Genomic DNA, 22,532 nt, shown 5'->3' on the forward strand with positions numbered 1-22,532 from the left:
GGTATGTCTCACGAAAAGCAAGTAATGCATGGTCTGTTAATGGCCAAGTTTGCTGTCAGTTATCAAACATTATGTACAGATTATTTTAATAAATTACATACCTTATTTCCAGTGGTATGTTTACAGCTTAAAGAAGGGCAATGTGGTGGGCAAGAGACTATAAAACAAAATTGCAAATGATTTGACATGCTTGCTTTCTCCTTGTGAACTATATCATTCATTTCTGATGTGCTGTTCTATGTTTAAAAATTGTCAGTGGAGTGTGACAAAATTTGCATGAAATATGACAAATAAATGAATGCAGTTGTACCTCTTGTTACAAGATCTCATGGTACCTATGGTAGAGCAGGTCACACTATATCAGAGCAGTTATGTCATGTAATGCACACTGTGTTATCAGAACTGCTGACTTGCATTAGCTGCATATATCATTCTAATCTGGTGCGGTATTCTGGAAATTTATCCAGTGTTTTAGGAATTAAGTTTTGAATTCTGTCACAGAATTTAGTGGCTATGATGTATCCTATTTCTTGCATGTTTTAAAGCTGAGGATACATCTTGTATAAAATGTACTAGGTTGGAGCTCGATGCGTAGTGTTCAGAATTGTGTAAAGGGGGTAATTGAGGACTTAAACAGCATTTATGGGGTTGTTGGAGGTGGGTGGGGAGCAGTAAACACCTGGTTTTGTCTCATCAGAAAACTTGGAAATATTACATTTGGTCCCCACATCCAAATCATTGATATAAATTGTGATGGGCCCCAAGCACTGATCCTTGTTGTACCCCACTAGTCACAGCCTTCCAAACTGAGAGTGACCCATTTATTCCTACTCTCTGTTTTCTGTCCGTTAAACAATTCTCAACCCATGCCTGTATATTACCCCTAATCCCAGGTGTTTTAATTTTATTGTGTGGGACCTTATCAAAAGCTTTCTGAAAATCCAAATACACCACATTTACTGGTTCCCCTTATCTGTTCTGCTACTTACATCCTCAAAAAACTAACAGGTTTGTCAATGATTTTCCTTCATAAATCCATGTTGACTCTGCCCAATCCTACCATTTTTTCTTTAAATGTCCAGCTATCACATCCTTTATAATAGATTGTAACATTTTCCCTACTCCTGATGTCAGGCTAAAACAGGTCTATCGTTCCCCGTTTTCTCTCTCCCTCCTTTCTTAAATAGTGGGGTTACATTTGCTACCTTCCAATCTGCAGGAACCGTTCCAGAATCTATAGAATTTTGGAAGATGACCACCAATGCATCCGCTATCTCTACAGCCATCTCTTTCAACACTCTGGGGTGTAGATCATCAGGTCCGAGTGATATACCAACTTTCAGTCACAATAATTTTTCCTGTATTACTTCTTTACGAATACTAATTTCTTTCAGTTCCCCATTCTCACTAGTTCCTTGGTTGTCGTGTATTTCTGGGTGGCTTTTTGTATCTTCCTCCATGAAGACAGACACACCATATTTGTTTAGTTTGTCTGCCATTTCCTTATTCCCCATTATAAATTCTCTTGTCTCTGCCTGTAATGGGCCCACGTTTATCTTTGCTAATCTTTTCCTTTTCACATTCCTATGTGTTTTTTAGTCTTTTTTTTAGCTTTTCCTCTAGTTTGCTTTCATATTCTATTTTCTTTTTCTTTATCAGTTTCTTTGACCTCCTTTGCTGAATTCCAAAATGCTGCCAAATCCTCAGGCTTACTACTTCTTTTTTGGCACCCTTATAAGCCTCATCCTTTGATCTAATAGTCTTTAACTCCTCTTGTTGCCCACGGTTGGATCACTTTTCCTGTTGGGTTTTTGTGCCTCAAAGGAATGTATATTTGTTGGAAACCATGTGTTGATTCTTTAAGTGCCAGCCATTGCCTCTCTACCATCATACCTTTTAATGTAGTTTCCCAATCTAACCCAGCCAACTTGCCCCTCATAACTTTGTAGTTTCCTTTGTTTAGATTTAAGACCCTAGTTTCGGATTGAACTACGCCACTTTTAAAATTGTTGTAGAATTCTATCATATTATGGTCACTCTTCCCTTGAGACTCCTTTACAGTGAGATTATTAATTATTCATTTCTAATTGCACAATACTAGATCTAAAATAGCCTGTTCCCCTGTTGGTTTCTCAACATACTATTACGACCAGGGGGTGAGCAATGTGTCTCGGGGTCTCTTGCTGTCTTCACCTGGTCTTTTTGTAACCGGGTCTAAGTTTAAACAGTGTTTTGAGCACCCCTTTTTTGTAAATCCGTGTTCACCGTTTCCCATTATCAGGCAAATAATTGAGCACAAACAGGCTTTCTTTGGTTTAAAGCAGAAAGGTAAACTTTATTAAACCTTAAACTTAACTCTAATACGGTTCACGCCTGCAGATGTATGACACGCTCACGATAGCATGCACACGTGATATAAACATGCAAGATAGGGACAGAGAAGAGTAGAAGAGATAAGGAGAACAGTTTGAGGCAATCTCTTGTTACTGTTTCTCAAGCTCGCTGCAGTGCTTGATTGAAGATATATTCTTGCATTTCGTTGGGGCCCAGTAATCATCTTAAAACTTTGTTCACATGGCAAACCTTTCTCTCTCTCAGTTTCCCGTGTCTTCAATAGTTTCAGTTTCCTGAGGGATAGGCAGGAGCTGTTCTTAGTTCCAGGACAGCATACGACGTTCTAACTGGCAAATCCTTTGTCTGGGAGTTCAAATTCAAAAACCTCCCAGTGTGTTCAGGTTAGTCATGTGACTAGCACCTTATGTGGAACAGTCTCTTCAACATCCAGTAGAACTGGTTTGACCACTTCTGTGTATTGGAAAACAGGGACTCGCTCGCCTTTGTTTCCACATTGGAAGAACATTTGCAAAAGTACAAGACAGTCAGAGATTGCAATTTTTAAAGTTTTAATGTTCATGTGGCTACATTAATGTGTGCCTCAGTCTTGGCAGATGGGGTTTGTCTGACAATAGTGTTATAGCAAACCATCTCGTATGCATTCTGGGAACAGATCTGAGCCCCTGTTGCAGAAATCATCTGCAATCTCACCACCTAGTGAGCTGGTAAACAAACCATCCTTTACCTCTGGTCTGGCTGCAGTCCACTCATCTGGTGACTCACCATGTGCTGATCCCATTTCTATACTAGCCTTCAAGTATCAGAACTGGTGGCTGAGAGTGTCAGTTCAAATGATGGGGCCTCTTCATCAGTGTAGTGTTGTAGCACTCTTCTCGTTCCGGGGCTACTGTGGATGGGCAAGTGGCAGTTCATGTGTGTCTGAAATCAGAAGAGCATTGTTGGTGTGAGGGAAGGGGGAGGTGGGGTGGTGTGGAGAGCAAGAGGTCCAAGGTCATATCACCTGCAGCTTGCTCATCATGCCAAATACCTGGATGAGGGGGAGATGGGAGTTGAGAAGGGGCATAAGGAAAGGACACGCCTTCATAAATATTTTCAGCAACACCTGATTCCATGAGCTCAGTCTCAGCAGACCCCAAGTTGCAGAGAACCATCTCCTCTGCAGGGCTCAGGAGATGCAGGTGTCCATTTTCCCTTCAGGTTTTGTTCTTCTCTCTTCTATTGTGTGCCACCTCATCCAGCAAGAGAGAAGGAAGTGTGTTAGTGATTGTGTAGTACTGTGGGTGGTGAGCATGCCATTACTGGAGGTATGTGGAGGCAGCAAGAGGTGGGCTTAAGGCTGGCAGCATTGATAGGTATGAGGGTGTGGCAGAGTATTTGGCTGTTAGGTGGGAGTCCTGAATGCCAGGGATTAGTGCTGGGTGAGTGATGGGAGTGTGTTGCCTTGAGCAGCATGGGAGGTTGGTGTGAACAACATGAGCGGTTGGTGGAGCACTAGCTTGGAGATGTCATGTGAAGATGCATTCCCTGACCTTGACCACATATGTGAGGTCATTAGACTTCTTGTGGTACTGCTTCCAGGCCCTCGGGACCAGATGCGTGGAATTGACCTCCTTGGCTACCTCACCTCCACCACTAAGGCCTCTAGAGCCACATCCATGAACATGAAGCACTGGTGTTCCATTTTCCTGGTTTATAATTGCAACAATAGTATTCAGTGCAGCTTCCCTTTAAGAACAGAAGGCTGGCTGCACCACATGGTGATAGCGCAACTGGTCTGCTGAGCACACAAGCAGCCAGTAGCACAGCAAACACTTGGCCCTATGCTGCAATCAAGTAAATGAGGTGGCAGCACATAATTTGTGTACTGCCTACCTCCACTATAATGGGCATGGGCAAATTGCAAATTGTGATCCCTGTGCCCAAAAACAAATGCGAACCAATTTTAACCTTTTTTATTTTGTACTTGTAAACAATAGAAGGTGCTGTTTGTGCCTGTTGCTCTCTAAGATATTAAGCTGTTCTTAATTGATTTAAGTTGTGGATAATTTAAATTAACCTTACGGAAAAATAGAAAATTCATTCACCAGCTTGTTTGGGAATTTGTTGGAAAAATAAAAACTCTGTTACATAATGAGAAAAGACACAGCCTTCCATTTGCAATCCTACTGATGCACGGTGGGGAAATTGTGCACACTGCACATGGTCAGAATAAGTCACCTCCCTTCAGCTGGCAAAGTGATAGTTGCATGGAAAGATATGAACTTCAAGTCCAAGAATATTTGAGCGACCTGTGCCTGCAGTTAAAAATTTTAATGAAGTTTCTCTGATAGAAAATATTTTTCTGTGCATTTATATTATTGTGAGATCTAGATTTTTTTAAAGGTTTTATGTTGAAACTTAATTTCCTAACTACCAGTTTAAAATAGACAGGGAAGGAAGAAGGAACAAAAATGTTTTCAAAAACGGTTAGGCACTGCAAGCCCAGGCTTTTGAGCAAGGTTGCAACACCAAATGATAGTTCTATGGACAAATTCAATGTTGTAAAATAAGGTATTTTGAAATTTTTGTATTTCAAATGTCGTTTTTGTGAATTTTATTTAATTTAAAAGGTCATTTTTATCACTAGATATTTGTTACAAGGAAAAACACAACTGATGAAGGGAGTTGTTTTTAAGCTTTGATGGGTTGCATTTCTTAAATTAAAAGATTGTGTGTTAAAACTTCACCTCAGACCCAACAATAATCTAGGATGATACAGTGCCATACTAAGAATGCTGCATTGTCAAAGGTGTTGTCTTTGATTTTCTCTGAAGTGGATGGAAAAGATTTCATGGCACTATTTCAAGAAATACGGGTGGTTCTCTCGATGTCCTGGGCAACACTCCTCTTTGAACCAAAACTACCAAAATCTGATTATTTGGTTATTTATTCATTTGCCGTTTGTGGGTCGTTGCTATGTGCAATTTTGGTTTGTGCATTGGCCTACATAACTGCAGTCACTGCACTTGAAGAGTAATTCATTAATTGTAAAACAAGTTTGGGACATCCTCAGAAAGTGATAACTTACTACATAAATGCTTGTTCCCTTCCTTTCCTTCCAGCTAACTGTCTATTCTCAAACAAATTAATGAGTATCTACTAATTACTAAATTTGCACGTCATCCAGTTAACTGGAAGAAATCTGTTTGGTTTATACACGTTTATTCCGTATCAACTGCAACAAATTTTATTGCGATACAGAAGTATGACATTAAAACAAGGTTCTTTTGTCATTTGAATAATTAAGGAAATGAATACATATGAAAGAAGGAATTGAAACATGTAACAGTCGCTTTGTGTTGTCCCTTTACCCAAGCATTTTCTCAGAGTTTTTGGTAGTTAGAGCTCAGTGAAATCTTCTTCACCTTTTTGATTCTGTGATGGTCTAATAGAAAACGGTTCTGATAAGCAAACAAACCAAAAGGAAGTGTTTACGGCATTCATAATTGGTGGTAATGAGTCAAACATTTAGAGCAAGGTACTTGGAAAGGATTGTTCTTGTAATATGTTATAACTCCATTGAGATTATGCCCAACTGTGTTTTCAGAATTTATTTTGCGTGCAAATATTAAGTCATCTACCAAGCATATTGGGGACGAAGTCAGAGGTGAATCGTTTTGTACCAAGATCTTTCTAAAGTATGGACCTGTTAAACCCATCCTTGCTCAAAATCAGAACTGGTACTTCCAACCAAATGAAGCTGGTTAGACCCTCCCACGATGTGTTGTAAAGTCATGAACACTAACATCCCATCGTCACTCAATTTAAAGTGACCAATCGTGATGAGCTGAAACAGATTAAAGTATAACCAGTATCGGACAATTTTCTTCAAGCATTCTGATTGCAAAACTCAAAACACAGTGTCCAACATTAGATGTGATTCCGCGATTGGACAAGATTTTCTAAATAATCTTCAATGTGCTAAGAATTATGTTGACAACCAATTTAAGATTGTCATTCGAGCTCACAGTATGGCACATTTGTGAATACTGGAAGCTTCATATATTAATACACAGGGCCCTGTTCTTTGCAGACCGAGTGAACGTGTACACATTGCGCCCGTTTCAGCTAAAGAAAATAAGTGACGGCCATTTGCTGGTTCATTCGTCAGGGCAATACCTTGACCAATCAGAGTCCAGCTACCTGGTTTAAATTTCAAACAAAGCTTGGCAGTTAACTGTCAGTCACCATAAACTGGTGCATTCTCTATGGCAACGCTTCTGCCAATCAGAATCCACTTGCCAACCAATCAGCACTCTCTTCACAGACAGTATAAATTTGTTGCTCTTCCTTACATTGGTGGTATTGTGATTTGTCCTGATGAGTACAAGATGAAAAGCTTTGACAAAATGTCTCTTTTCAGTAATACTCAAATTAATTTATCTTGGTGTTGACAGTCATTATGTAGAGTGGATTAAAAGGCCTTCAAAAAAAATAAAATATTTACACTAATATAAGGTGCCCCATCACTCAAACGTGATTATGGCTGGGGAAGGGAAAGAGAATCTGGAATATGATTTTGGTCATGCATATATTTGTGCCATCCTACTGTTTTAGTCTGTTCAATTATCGCAATGCACTGCAGATGCATAGTTCAAAGTCTCTCAATAGTTTAAGCTGTCAGTTTTGAAGGAAGTATGATTGATCAGCAGTTTTGGAGCTTGCTAACATCACCACATTCCTGCATCAGTCATGAGATTTGTGCGCTCATAAAATGGGGCTCAGCTGCTGCTGTAATGAATGGACTATATTTAAAACCTGAGCTTTACTTCCGTCCATGGCAAAGTGATTTGGTGCAAACATAAAACATGCTGTAATAACCATGGCATAATGGATGCCAGTCATTTGTTGAGTAAGTATATTAATTGTGTAATGTGCTAGTAATACGACAAATGGCTAGCAGAATATTCAAGTGCTATTACGAGGCACAAAACTGCCAAACTGGTGTGACAAGTGAAACTTTGCATTAAACAATGCAGTTTTGTTATGTTTGAAGTGGTTGAGGTGGTTCAATCTATTTCTATATGAGAGAACACCTAAACACCCACAGCAGAGAAAGGATTAATGAGGGTAATCCTGGAAGGATTGTGCCACCGCTCAAGTAAGGAAGAAGGGGCCTGTATAAAAAGACCGACATTTAGTAAATTCTTTTTTAGAAATGTTTAGCGAGAACTGTCAGTTTTAATACATACTTGAATTTGGGGCTGTTTTCTAAATTAGTATAAAAACTCACTGAGAAGCCTAATGGGTCAGTCTGTTTTCCTTATTTTTGTAGATAAAGACCCAAGTATGATCATCCTCTTTGGAACGTATGACCATTTGTATTCATTTCATTCAGAACATATTGTATCTGAACACAAAGGAAGTATGGAAACAAATGGAATATCTAATGTTTCTTTTGTTTTACTGACAAAATACCTAGTTGAGTTTTTGTTCAATCTTTGTAATGTGACAAAATCACTTGGGCAAATAAAAAGCATTTTTATCCACATTCAGCTGACTTCTGTGTCTAATAGAGAGAGAGCGTATAGTGGAAAGAAGGAATGTAACAAATGAAACAGAATGCAGAATATCCAAATTAGCACTGAGTAAAAGTGCCTAATCTCTTCTGTGACTGTGGCAAAGCATGGATGAAATATAGTGCCTGATGCAAGAATGCCTAGAACCAGAAGGACTGGAAGGTAATGGTAATTCTCAGAGAAAACAGTAATTTTTTTGTGGCTGTTGGATGATCTGATGCATCTTAAATAATATGGTAGCATTTGAGGAAAGGCTAACTGTTCTGTCATCAGTGCAGCCAAAGTCACCACTACTGTAACTCAAATAGGTGGATAAAACTACTTCAAATATTTCACATTTTATAAAAATAGAAAATTGTCAATGGAGGATGATTATAGTTACACAAGAACTAGTATCTTCAAAAATAAAACAAAAAGATGTTTTTTTTAAAAAAAGGGTCTATGATAAAATAGTATGAAGGCTTACAACAATCATACATTTTGAATTGCTCAAATTCCCTAATCTTCAGACAGCAAGTCAAAGCTCAGTCGTTAATGAATGAATATAAAATAAGCTAAGCTGCGATAAATCGAGCATATGCAGTAACCAAAATCGACCAATAAAGCAGAGTAGAATTTGAGACTGTCAAATCAATTTTTTAGCCAAGATTTTTCTTAACTTGAAATTTCCAAAGAAAGTTTGAAAATTTATTAGATGTACCACAATTACATATTACATTTGCCTAGAAAATGCATCCCTTGCTTGAGTGGCTTCAATAATGTTTTTATATGAAACCAGAGCCCCCCTCAGCAGCCTAGCTGGAGGATGATGATTTGCTACTTCTGGAGCGATAATTGTGCAGTCTGAGCATTTGTAAAATGTCATCTTTTCATCAGGTCTGGTGGACAGAGAGGTTGACTCATAATTGGAAGGGTATATCTCCCATGTATGGCATGGATTTTTGAGCTTTTCCAAATAAATTCACATGAGCTCTTTAGATGGGCAGTATAAGGTGAAGATAACTTGCTAACTAGTTATAATAAGAGTAATGGTGTCTTCCCTCAACCTAACTAAAGTTTTTTTTTTCCTGTTGCATTACCTCCAGTGCTATTCAGTAACCATTCAAGATGCTGCTAAACCCAAGGAATTGTTGAGTAAAACACGCTGCACTCCACCTCCCAGTGCTAATAAACTCCAATTTCCCCCTCTGTAGTACAGCCTTATCTCAGAACTACCCTCCAATGCCATCAAAGATGAGCGCATCTTCTAATTGATGCTACATTGCACAATAATCTTCCCCATTATTGCTAAATCCTACCTATCTTCCATTCTGCTACGTGGTGCCTGTCTTTCGTGCACCATGGACTTTTAAAAAAAATTACAAGATAGATAAAGGAAGCTATAATAATCAAGGCCATTCATTTATGGTTTACATGGAAAAATGGACTTAGTTCCATAACCCCTATAATTCATGAAATAAAACGCAATTTGTCTATTTCAGTTACCATAAATTAACATAAAAGCAAATTACTGCAGAAGCTGGAAATCTGAAATAAAAACAAGAAATGCTGGAAATACTCAGCAGGCTGGCAGCATCTGTGGAGAGAGAAGCACAGTTAACGTTTCGGGTCAGTGACCCTTCATCAGAACTGGCAAATATTAGAAATGTAATAGGTTTTAAGCAGGTAAAGTGGGGGTGGGGCAAAAGATAACAAAGGAGAAGGTGTTGATAGGACAAGGTCACAGAGAATAACTGACCAGAAGGTCATGGAGCAAAGGCAAATGGTATGTTAATGGTGTGGTGAAAGACAAAGCGTTAGTGCAGAGAGGGTGTTAATTGACAGAAAAATGAACAGCCCCAAGCACAAACATGAAAAAAAACAGTGGGTAGGCACAGTATAAACAAACGAAAATAAAATAAAGAAAAAATAACTAAAAATAAAAGTAAAATGGGGGGCCCGTCATGTTCTGAATTTATTGAACTCAATGTTCAGTCTGGCAGGCTGTAGTGTGCCTAATGGGTAAATGAGGTGCTGTTCCTCAAGCTTGCGTTGATGTTCACTGGAACACTGCAGCAATCCCAGGACAGAGATGTGAGCATGAGAGCAGGGGGGTGTGTTGAAATGGCAAGCAACCGGAAGCTCGGGATCATGCTTTCAGACACTGTGGAGGTGTTCTGCAAAGCGGTTGCCCAATCTGCGTTTGGTCTCCCCAATGTAGAGGCGACCACATTGTGAGCAGCGAATACAGTATACTACATTGAAAGTAGTACATGTAAATCACTGCTTTACCTGAAAGGAGTGTTTGGGGCCTTGGATAGTGAGGAGAAATAAGGTAAATGGGCAGGTATTACACCTCCTGCGATTGTATGGGAAGGGGATGAGGTGATGGGGGTAATAGAGGAGTGGACCAGGGTGTCGCGGAGGGAACGGTACCGTAAATTAATAGCCTGCTACATTGTACATTGCATTGATTAACAGCTGTTAGAAAACAACATATCCTCTGATTAAATGAGCAATGCCATGGGAGATCAGCTAGTACTAGCATGTTCGTGCATCCAGATGTTCAACTGCAGACACCACAATGCTGGGTACTTCTAACTTGGAGCGAAACATTTACAAGCACTTTCAATCTGTAAAGTTCTGTCATCAAATTGAGTTTACACCATGACATTAGGTTTCATCAAATTAACAATTCTGGTGTTTGGCACACTTCAACAGCAGATTAATTGTTCTTTACATCATATAACCTTCCTGTCCTTAAAAGTTGGTTAATTGCTGTGAGCAATACCATGGGATGTTAAGTGAGACAGAGGTAAACATGGAAATGCTGAAGTTATTTATAATGAACAGACAATACGTTGAATGTTTGATACTTTCAGCTTCAGAGATACACAAAGGCTCATTTTAACCTTGTCAGTGTAAAGTTACCTTGTGATATTCACTGTAGTTCACATGTATGAAATCACTAAGACAATCATTATTGGTCTTTAAAAAAAAAAACTTAGTGTTTGTGTTTACTTATCTATTTATCTATTCTCTATTCTTTTCTTTTGTGAGCGAGCCGTAGCTTGCTATTCTTGGATAATGTTTTCATGCCCAGATATGTGGATAAATTCATCCTGTTGGGGAATTAACAGGGAACCCTCTTCAGTTTACTTCTGCCACTGGTCTTATCCTTTGCTCAAATATTATCCCTTTTGTCTTTGGAAGGTGGCAGAAGAACACTAAACTTGGACTTGGGATTTAGCTGTTGAGCAAATATATTGAAAAGCAAATACGGCAATAACTCATTTGTTAAGAATGGCTTAACAAATAAATGCTTAACAACTCCTGTGTTAAGCTATGATGTAAATTTTTTTTGCGTAATGGTTCTTTTCCCTTTTCTCAGTCTGTAGCATAATTCTTTTTCATAAAGACAGTTAGACTATGATTTTGGTAAAAGACAAGCTGCTAAGTACCTTCCAAAAATGACCTAAATGAATTTAATTAATAGCCAGTGAAAATACATTTGATCAAATCAAGCAGGATAGCTATATTTGTTCAGAATTGCTGGCTCCTTACTTGAGCATATGCACAATAAGATCTGATTCAGCAACAATTCTATCAAAATCAAATAATAACTTTCTTCTGGAAGTAAAGCTAATTTGTAAACCCCTTATGTACCATGAAAATTGGAGAAACCCAGGCCACGATAAATCTTAGGTAAATAAAAGCATTTTTGTCTGTCATTGGGAAGTTTAGAAATTAACAAGGTGGTAAGCAACTCTGAAGTTTGAATCTGTTCAAACATTGTGAATAAGAATTATTTTGAGAGTGGTTCCAGGGATAAGGAACTTATGAAGATAGATTGGTGAAGTTGGAACTGTTTTCCTTTGAGGAGAAAAGGCTGAGAGGAGATTTGATAGAGGTATTCAAAATCAAAAGGTGTCCGGACAGAGTAGATATGTAGTAACTGTTGCCACCCGTGAAAGGATAGAGAACAACAGGGCACAGATTTAAAATAATGGGCAAAAGAAGCAAAAGTAACATGAACGTTTTCACGCAGCAAGCAGGTTCAATGGATGCATTTAAAAGGGAATTAGACTGTTAGTTGACGAGTACAATGTGCAGGGTTATGGGGAGAAGCTGGGGGAATGGCATTCGGTAAATTGCTCATTTGGAGAGCTGGTGCAGGCACGATGGACCGAATGGCGGCCTCCTGCATTGTAACAGTTTTGTGATTCTGTAATTGAAGCTTTGCAGTCTTTCACATTTATTTCAATTTTGCATGGATTTCAATACTTCACAGTGATGTTTTCAGAATTACTCAAGACCAGCAAGTGCCTCCAACAGTCTTTCTTTTTCTCTTACAGGACCGGAATCGACCCTATGATGCATTTAACTTGCACTCTTTGGAGAATTCTTTAATGGATATTATGAGGAGTGACCATGAGCCTCTGAAAGGTAAACACTACCCTCCCAGTGGCCCACCAATGACTATTGCCGATATAATGTGGAGGAATCACTTTGCAGGTTAGGAATATTTCTACATCCCTATATAGTTGATAAAGACACTATATAAAATTCAAGTAAAGCTTCAGTTTTGTATTTTAAATGTATATTTTTGGTTAGTTATCTAACTTTGTCATCAGAATGATTTGCACTTGTTCCACTTACAAAATCTTGCATGTTTCTCATGGCAAAGACATTGCAGATGACTTTTTTGAGAACATTTCCTTGACTATTGATTCATTTGAAGAAATTAACACATATGTGTTTAAGTGGATGTTTATGTATTGACAGCATATCTGTTTGAAAGCAGCTATGTGAAATTCATATTTGTTGAGTTTTATTCATTTTTTTATGGAAACAAAATTATTAGGCTGTTAAAACTTTGCAAGATTTCCTCCTTTCCTCCTCACACACTTACTCTTTGATTTTTTTGTCCACTTGATCAGCGAAAGAGGAAAGACCTGAATGGATATCCGTTTATTTTCTTTTAAATGCTGGAAATGCTTTAAACCCATTTTGTTTCTAGGACTATTTTAAAAATGTTTTAAGTACAGTAGTATTTTATCTTAATTAATTCTAGCTTTTACTTTGCCTTTTCCCTTAAAAAATTTTTCTTTGCCTCTCACTCACATTAGTAGATGTTTCTTGGCTTTTGAATGCAACCCTATTTTTCCACTGCATTAAAAAAGTGAATATATTTCAGTGCTTCATTGGTTGTGAAATGCTTTGGGACATCCTGAGATCATGAAAGGCACCCATATAAATGCTGGGTTTTTTTCTCTCCGGAAGTCCTTATTAATTGCTGATTTATACCACCACTTTTTCCAGGTTTAAGTTTCTGGTATGCAATTCCCAAAACCCAATGATTTTGTTTGAATAAGGATTGAGGTTTTGGTTGAGATTTAAGGAAACCCCATTATGCAGATGATTTCTGCTTATGTAAAACTTGTAGATGATGAGCTTTAGAATTTTCTCAGTGTAATTGATTTGTGACATGCCACATGTACATTCAGTTCACAGCAGATGGCCTTTAATTTGCCCTGGCTATTGTACAGCTTAAGGATTTATATACTGTGCAGTAATTAGTCATCTTACTATCATATCTTTTCCATTAGTGAAGTTGATCTCTTGCCCAAACTGCAAGTCTTAAACTATGAAAATCATGGAGAACTTCAATGTATGGAGGAATTTTTTAAATTCTTTCATGGGATGTGGGCGTTGCTGGCCAGGCCAGCATTTATTTCCCACCCCTAATTGCCCTTGAGAAGGTGGTGGCGAGCTGCCTTCTTGAACCGCTGCAGTCCATGTGGGGTAGGTACACCCACAGTGCTATTAGGAAGAGAGTTCCAGGATTTTGACCCAACGATAGTGAAGGAACAGCAGTATAGTTCCAAGTCAGGATGGTGTGTGACTTGGAGGGGAACTTGCAGGTGGTGGTGTTCCCATGCATTTGCTGCCCTTGACCTTCTGGTTGGTAGAGGTTGCGGCTTTGGAAGGTGCTGTCTAAGGAGCCTTGGTGCATTGCTTCAGTGCATCTTGTAGATGGTACACACTGCTGCCACAATGCGTCGGTGGTGGAGGGAGTGAATGTTTGTAGATGGGGTGCTAATCAAGCGGGCTGCTTTGTCCTGGATGGTTTTGAGCTTCTTGAGTGTTGTTGGAGCTGCACCCATCCAGGCAAGTGGAGAGTGCCTTGTAAATGGTGGACAGGCTTTGGGGAGTCAGCAGGTGAGTTACTCGCCGCAGGATTCCTAGCCTCTGACCTGCTCTTGTAGCCACTGTATTTATATGGCTACTCCAGTTCAGTTTCTGGTCAATGGTAGCCCCTAGGATGTTGATAGAGGATTCAGCAATGGTAATGCCATTGAATGTCAAGAGGATATGGTTAGATTCTCTCTTGTTGGAGATGGTCATTGCCTGGCACTTGTGGGGCACGAATGTTACTTGACACTTATCAGCCCAAGCCTGGATATTGTCCAGGTCTTGCTGCATTTCTACACTGACTGCTTCAGTATTTGAGGAGTTGCAAATGGTGATGAGCATTGTGCAATTATTAGCGAACATCCCTACTTGAGACCTTATGCTTGAAGGCAGGTCATTGATGAAGCAGCTGAAGATGGTTGGGCCTAGGACACTACCCTGAGGAACTCGTGCAGTAATGTCCTGGAGCTCAGATGATTGATCTCCAACAACCACAACCATCTTCCTTTGCGCTAGGTATGACTACAACCAGCGGAGAGTTTTCCCCTGATTCCCATTGACTTCAGTTTTTCTAGGGCTCCTTGATGCCATACTCGGTCAAATGCTACCTTGATGTCAAGGGCAGTCACTCTCCCCTCACCTCCGGAGTTCAGCTCTTTTGTCCATGTTTGAACCAAGGCTGTAATGAGGTCAGGAGCTGAGTGCTCCTGGCAGAACCCAAACTGAGCGTCACTGAGAGGTTATTGCTAAGCAAATGCCGCTTGATGGCACTGTTGATGACACCTTCCATCACTTTACTGATGATTGAGAGTAGGCTTATGGGGTGGTAATTGGCCGGGTTGGACTTGTCTTGCTTTTTGTGTACAGGACATATCTGGGCAATTTTCCACATTGCTGAGTAGATACCAGTGCTGTAGCCGTACTGGAACAGCTTGGCTAGTGGCGCGTTAAGTTCGGCACAGGTCTTCAGTACTATTGCCAGAATATTGTCCGGGCCCATAGCCTTTGCAGTATCCAGTGTTTCAGTTGTTTCTTGATATCACGCGGAGTGAATCGAATTGGCTGAAGTCTGGCATCTGTGATGCTGGGGACTTCAGGAGGAGGCCGAGATGGATCATCAACTCGGCACTTCTGGCTGAAGATTGTTGCAAATGCTTTAGCCTTGTCTTTCGCACTGATGTACTGGGCTCCCCCTTCATTGAGGTTGGGGATATTTGTGGAGCCACCTCCTCCAGTTAGTTGTTTAATTGTCCACCACCATTCATGGCTGGATGTGGCAGGACTGCAAAGCTTAGATCTGATCCGTTGGTTATGGCATCACTTAGCTCTGTCTATCGCATGCTGCTTATGCAGTTTGGCACGCAGATAGTCCTGTGTTGTAGCTTCACCAGGTTGATACCTCATTTTGAGGTATGCCTGGTGCTGCTGCTGGCATGCCCTCCTGCACTGTTTATTGAACCAGGGTTGCTTATCAATATGCTTACAGCAGATACAAGATCTAGAAATTAGCAACTGTTTTCAGTCAAGATCTGCGATTTCAGTGAAAAAAAAATTAATGAATTAGGGCCAGTATAAGTATAGTGTTTTTAGGGTTGGATATCTCCATATGACATTGCAGAGCTGTTGAAGTTGAACAGTGCTGAACACAGAACTTTGGAAGGGCAAGTGGTTGGATAAAATACGGCCAGTTATTAAAAGGATATAGCTAGAATGATGGAATTAATTTATATTGACAATATTGCAATAAGAATTGACTTGTGTGTGGTTGCAACTCTTGACTCAATTAGATATAACATCTGGGATCACTTGATCAAGGGAGGGGAAGATTCAATGACGATTGCTTTTGCAAGAATTTCTACAGGCTTGTGGCAAGATTGCTGGCTCTCAGATGAACTACTATGTGGAGCACTGAATAGAAGTAAAGCTTTGCGGTTCTGGGGAAATGGTACATAGCTTCCCTTAGCCATATTGTCCACCGTTATTCTTGGCAGTCCCTCGGGCACGAGAATGACTTTCTTCCACTCCAGGGTTGTAGATGCTTAGGTGACTGAATAGTCCAGTTCTGGATCTGCAGACTCTGCCACTGGTGGGGCAGGTGGTGTTCGGTGAGGCGAGTGAATCGGATGCTCGAATTTCCGAACGCTCCTTCCACTGTTTGCACTTGGTCGCTGTCTGAGCTTGTTGACGTTGTTCGAACTGGCTGGCACCTTCGCGGATGCTGCTTCTCCATTTTGGGTGGTCTTGGGCAAGAGATTCCCACAAATTAGTGGAGATGTCACATTTTTTTAGGGAGGCTTTAAGGACATCCTTATAGCTTTTCCTCTACCCACCTGGTAGCCTCTTGTTCTGACGGAGCTCGGAGTAGAAAGCTTGTTTTGGGAGTCTTGTGTCAAGCATGTGGATGATGTGGCCTGCCCAGCATAACTGACTAGTCATGACCAGTGCCTCGATACTGGGGGTGTTGGCCTCAGAGAGGACACTGATATTGGAGCGCCAGTCCTGCTACTTAATTTGCAGGGTCTTGTGGAGGCACCGCTGGTGATATCTCTCCAGGGCTTTGAGATGTCTGCTGCACAGTGTCCATGTTTCTGACGCATACAAGACGGCAGTTAACACTACGGCCTTGTAGGCCATGAGCTTGGTGCCAGGTTTGAGGTTGTGTACACCATTAGTTGCACTGTGACAGTGACGCTAGTGTCGAGTTCTGTGATTAATACAGCCTACTTCTCTTGATTATAATTCTTGAATTTGGAATCATAAATTGCAGTATTTATGAATGGTTCGGGAATTCTGTTGAATTGGACTGAATAGAAAGTGATGCTCTACGTTGGATCCTTGAGACAAAATGTATACATAGCTTGAACAGGGAATGATTAAAAAGGGATTTGGTTGCTGAAATAATATTGATGAAGAAAATTCTTGATCCATTAGATGGCAAAACCATGGCAAACTTTTTTCCACTGAATGCAATGAGAATGCAGAGTTCCTTCCATGCAAACGCTACCAGATAGTACATGATGCATGCTCTTTAAGTTATTTGCACCTGCAACTTGTGCTCAAAGTTATGCAGCACCCAACATTTTTCCTGTGTTTGCAAATACGAAGAATAACTACGTATTTTTCTGATCTACCTCTTTGATACCATTTGCTGTTTGTCATTAAAATCCACCTTCCTATGGTCTTTATTTCAAGCCTGCAAAACTCAAAATTGTCCAGTGTTTCCTCCAAACCTCTGGCACGATGTATCAATGTCCTGGATCTTCTCTGAACTGCCTGAGTGTTTGAATGTATCCGCTTTGTCTTAATGACCAGAAGTAGACACTGTATTCAAGGTGTGGACTGACAAAAGCACAGCCCAGTTCAAGAATGGCATCTTCTGACTTCAGTTGTACTGATTTAGTTATATAGCGTGATATTCAATTTGCTTTTTTTTTTTTGCTCGGTGTATTCATTGGATGTTTTGAGTATTAAATCCACCTTTTGTCAAATTATTTTTGGAGGGTTAGGTACACCATATCATGCTTTCCAAGGTTCTTTTGGGATATCTTAGTCAAAAGGTTTAAGTTGCTACTACCCCCTTCACACATTGTTCTTGCACCGTGCAGCCCTGCACCCCCCCCCCCCACCCCCACTTCACCCCAAAATACCCACTTGAACTACAAACTCCCAGAATGACTTGGTCATTTGTGCAAATAGATGTGGGCTGCACTAAGTCACTTCACAATGTAGTATCCAGTAAGTGAGTATTTACAGTATGGGGATAGGAGCTACCTGTTTAAGAATGCACAGTTAGTGCTATGTTCATTCATATAGCACCTTTAACAGAAAACTTCCCACATCTTTTTGCAAGTGGAGGTGGGACAGAGGATCATAAAGGAACTGATGATGGGAGAGTTGGGACAGATGGATGAAGTCTTGGTCAAAAAGTAGAAGTTGAGGAGTGTTTTTTGTTTTAAGAGGTGGAGAAGCAAGAGGGATTTGGGGAGAGAATTCCAGAAAGTAGGGCAGAGGCCAGCACTGGTGCAATGAAGGGATAGCTGAATGCAAATAACATAGCAAAAAATGTAGCTTTACTGGACTGACCTTTTGAACAACTTGCAGTGTACATAATTAGCAAGCTGCTATATTTTAAAATTAAATTGACCAGCATACATGCTAATCCATTTAAAATTGTGGCAAAGAACAGAAAAGTAAGGCAACTCAGCAAATGTTTGGGCACAAGTCAGCTCTGATTCCATTACAATCAGCTGAGGTCATGTGTGTAGCATTATAGTTTGGGCTACAAGCTTGTCTCTTTTGAAAAACTGAAAATCCAGCTCGGAAAGCAAGCAAAAGCCACACAGTGTAATTAAGCAGATTACATTAAATCTATCTTTCTGCCTCTTTGCACAACCCCCCCCCCCCCCCCCCCCCCCCGCCCAAAAAAAATCTGCATTGTTAAATCCTAGATGGCAAAAATGATGTATTTTGCATAAAGTTTTGGAAGAGCTTTTAAGGGCTTTTGATATTGCCTTCACTAATTTGCTTGCAGTGCTTTCAAGAGCAATCCCATTTCTTGTTGAGGTTTTACAAGTCACATTGTATGAGCAGGTCTGAGAGCTTCAGTTTTTGAGATTTCGTCCATGCTGTTGGAAACTCCAATGTGCACACATTGGCAAACTGTAAGCATGAGAACCATTAGGATTTGGTAGATACCTTACCACTGATGGAATTCAGTAAGGTTTTTTTTATTATTTGTTTCATTGGATGTCTGCATCGCTGCCAATGCCAGCATTTGTTGTCCATGCCTCATTTCTGTTGAGAAGGTGTTTGTGAGCTGCCTTTTTGAACCGCTGCTGAGCATCTGGTGTACGTAGGCCAACAGTGCTGTTAGGGAGGGAGTTTCAGGATTCTGATAGTGACAGTGAAGGAAAGGCGATATATTTCCAAGTCAGGATGGTGAGTGCCTTGGAGGGGAGATTGACGATGGCAGTGTTTCCACGTGTCTGCTACCCTTGTCCTTCTAGGTGGAAGCGGTTGCAGGTTTGGAAAGTGTTGTCTAAGGACGTATGGTTTGTTGCTGCAGTGCCTCTTTCACAGTGGTAACACTGTGTACCATACATTTTTGTGGTGGAGGGAGTGAATATTTAAGGCGGTTGATGGAGTACCGGTCAAGTGGGCAGCTTTGTCCTGGATGGTGTCATGCTTCCTAAGTGTTGAAGCTCACTCATCCAGCAAAGTGGAGAGTATTCCATCACATTCCTGACTTGTGCCTTGTCGATGGTGGGCAGGCTTCGGGGAGTCAGTTTGTGGGTTACTCGCTGCGAATTTCCCAGCCTCGAACGCCAGAGTATTTATGTGGCTGCTCCAGTTCAGTTTCTGGTCAATGGTAACTCCCCAGGATGTTGGTGGGGCAATTCATTGATGGTAATGCCATTGAATATCATGGGGAGATGGTTATACTGTTTCTTACTGGAGTTGGTGATTGCCTGGCCCTTGTGTGGCTCAAGCCCGGATGTTGTCCAGGTCTTGGTGCAAATGGACACGGACTGCTTCAGTATCTGAGGAGTTGTGAATGTACGATGTTCAGTACCAATCATCAGCGAACATCCCCACTTCTGACCACCTGTTGGAGGGAACGTCATTGATGAAGCAGTTGAAGCTTGTTGGGCCTAGGACACCACCTTGAGGAACTCATGCAATAACATCCTGGAGCTGAGATGAGATAACCACAACCATCTTCCTTTGTGTTAGGTATGATTCCAACCAGTGGAGAGTTTTCCCCATGATTCCCATTGCCTTCAATTAGGCTAGGGCTCCATGATGCCACACTTGGTCAAATACTGCCTTGATATCAAGGGCAATTGCTATCAACTCACTTTTTGAGTTCAGCTCTTTGGTCCATGTTTGGACCAAGACTACAATGAGGTGGACCCCAAAGTGAGCATCAGTGAGCAGGCTGTTGCCGTTTAAGTGGTGCTTGATAGTACTGCCGATGATACCTTCCATCACTTTGCTGATGATCAAGTGTAGACTGATGAGTCGAATTGGATTTGTACTGCATTTTGTGGACAGGACATATCTGGGCAATTTTCCACATTGTCGGGTAGATGCCAGTATTGTAATTGTACTGGAACGTCTTGGCTAGGGGCGTGGCGACTTCTGCAGCACAGAGAGTAATGCTCTCGTAAATCAGGCACAGGAGTGAGTTGAGGTTACAGGCTCTCTCTCTCTCTCTCTCTCTCTCTCTCTCTCTCTCTCTCTCTCTCTCTCTCTCTCTCTCTCTCTCTCTCTCTCTCTCTCTGAAGAATGCAATCGTAAAGTTCAGAAAACCTAATTCTAACTTAAAGGGGTGGACTTTGTCACATGCCTTGTCTCCATTTTTCTGGGGGTTTTTTTCACTCTGAATTAACATTCACTGAGTTCAAGCTATCAGTTAAATCAGGTCTTTGTCTTTGAACTGTCAAAACGGGGAATAGGAGAATATTAAAATCCAGAAATCCTGATGATTTAGACCAGGCGTTCTCAACCAGGGTCCCATGGCCCCCGAGGCATCTGCGAGAAGGTTTCAACGGGTCTGCCTATGAGCGTCTTGCAAACATAAAATCTATTAAAAAAATTTCATTACATGATAAAGGTTTTGCTGCATTATTCCTGGCATGCACTGAGAGCACAGTTCCCCAAATTGAACCCATTCAAGCAGAAGACAAAGCAAAAGATGACTGGGGGAAGTGGAAAGAGAAATGTGCCGCTGCCACCGATGCCGATGTTGGAGGAGAGGGGATCCTGCTCTCTTTCTTCCCTTTGATCCGTTGGTGACCGTTGACAGCTGGTTCCTTTCCTGGCAGGCCGTGCAGCCTGCACTCTCCTGCTGGCCATGTTTAAATCAGATAAGCAGAGCAATAGGCCAGTGTGGTTGTTCTGTGGGGTAATCGGGCAAAAGTTAACCGAAGAGTGTTAACGAATGTTTGGTTGACTTCGCCTTTCGCTCTTTATCAGCTCACTGCTGCTTGTGCATGGAAGCTATTTATGGAGCCGAGCACAGCAGAGGCAGCTGTTCAAACTGCCCAATGCTGCCACTCTCATTCCCAGGTTCAAGCCCCAGGGGTATTAGTCAAGTGAGGTGCGACAGCCATGAAAAGTGACTTTGTTAAAAAGTACACCGATTTGCTTTAGGAAGTGGACCTGGAGCTTGGGTACATGTCGTATATGGTGATCATCTGATTTTATGTTGAGATCTTGTGCGTGAATTTGCTGCTCGTTACTATGTGACAGGACCAGTAACAAGTTTCACATTAAGTAAAACAAAAATAATAAATATGAATATTTGATAGTAAAACTAATAATTATGTAGAAAAACATTAACTTATGTGGAATTTTTATGACCTGGAAGGGTTAGAAGCAAAAAGGTTGAGAACCCCTGATTTAGACCACAAACTCATGAAGCTATATGAGATGCATAAAATAACTGATGATTTCAAACTAAAATGAGTGGTCGAGAGATCTTTCTCTGGTTCTGATGAAAGATCAGTAACCTGAAATGTTAATACTGTTTTTGCTCTCCACGTTTGTTGCATAACCTGCTGAGTGTTTCCAGTATTTTCTGTTTCTTTTTGAGGAATCTTTGTGTCATTTTAGAACAATTAATAATTTAAAATGCTTGCTTTATTTGAACTAGGCTTTAACAAAACTTAAATGTCCTGTCATCGAGCATGAAATTTCTATCGTTAAATTGGTCCATTGAACACCATCAACTTGGATTTTAATCTATTGTGCAAACAAGAATTGCACCTGCTGATGCTTGTTGGTTCATTTAAACATGTGACTTTAAAGTTAAACATTATTGCACTTCAGGCTTTCTTCCTTTACTTTTACTTGATGGCAGAGAATTAGTATCTGTAAATGGACTGACTCTCCTGTGACTTAAAACCTGCTTGCTTCTGTATGCCATGAGTGGGATTGTGTGCGACTTGTTCTCAATTATGGTATAACATACAATATTATGCTGTCAGACCATTGCCTTCAGGCTAACGCTGATGATCAGATTTATTTACAAGTTGGATAATGCACAGAAGGAGAAAGGCACAACAAGCAATTAGTACTGTATAAGTTGACGTGCACGATACTGTTTAAAGAGAGTGTGCAAAATCGTTTCACTGCATTTAGTGGTTTTTAAATTTCTGGTAGAATGTTATATCGAAGATAATGCCATGGTGCGCTCTTAGCTGCCTTATGTGGAAGCAGTTCACAAAAAAAAGAACAGGAGTCCATAATGGTGAGAACCATGTTGAATATTCTACAGAGCCTTGGAAGGTGTAATATGCCACATGGACAATATCTTAATTCATGGAGAGTCCATTGGAGAACATAACCTGAAGGCTAGAGCAGTTTTATATCATCTGCAGGACCAAGGCCTAATACTCAATAAGAAGTGAGTTTTTTCGGACACATTGACAGCAGTACTGG

At 40.6% G+C, this 22,532-nt stretch overlaps 1 protein-coding gene across 7 annotated transcripts in view; it reads left to right on the forward strand.

Annotated features, from left to right (window-relative positions):
- Positions 1 to 22,532, forward strand: part of cpeb3 (cytoplasmic polyadenylation element binding protein 3) — a 190,016-nt gene that overhangs the window by 18,223 nt on the left and 149,261 nt on the right. For all 7 annotated transcript variants that reach the window (XM_068052638.1, XM_068052637.1, XM_068052640.1 and 4 more), the window contains exon 3: positions 12,248 to 12,407. In XM_068052638.1, coding sequence (XP_067908739.1) covers positions 12,248 to 12,407 — 160 coding nt within the window. The remainder of the gene's footprint in view (positions 1 to 12,247; positions 12,408 to 22,532) is intronic.

This window comes from Heterodontus francisci, chromosome 20 (assembly GCF_036365525.1).
Source record: "Heterodontus francisci isolate sHetFra1 chromosome 20, sHetFra1.hap1, whole genome shotgun sequence".
Classification (NCBI taxonomy): Eukaryota; Metazoa; Chordata; class Chondrichthyes; order Heterodontiformes; family Heterodontidae; genus Heterodontus; species Heterodontus francisci.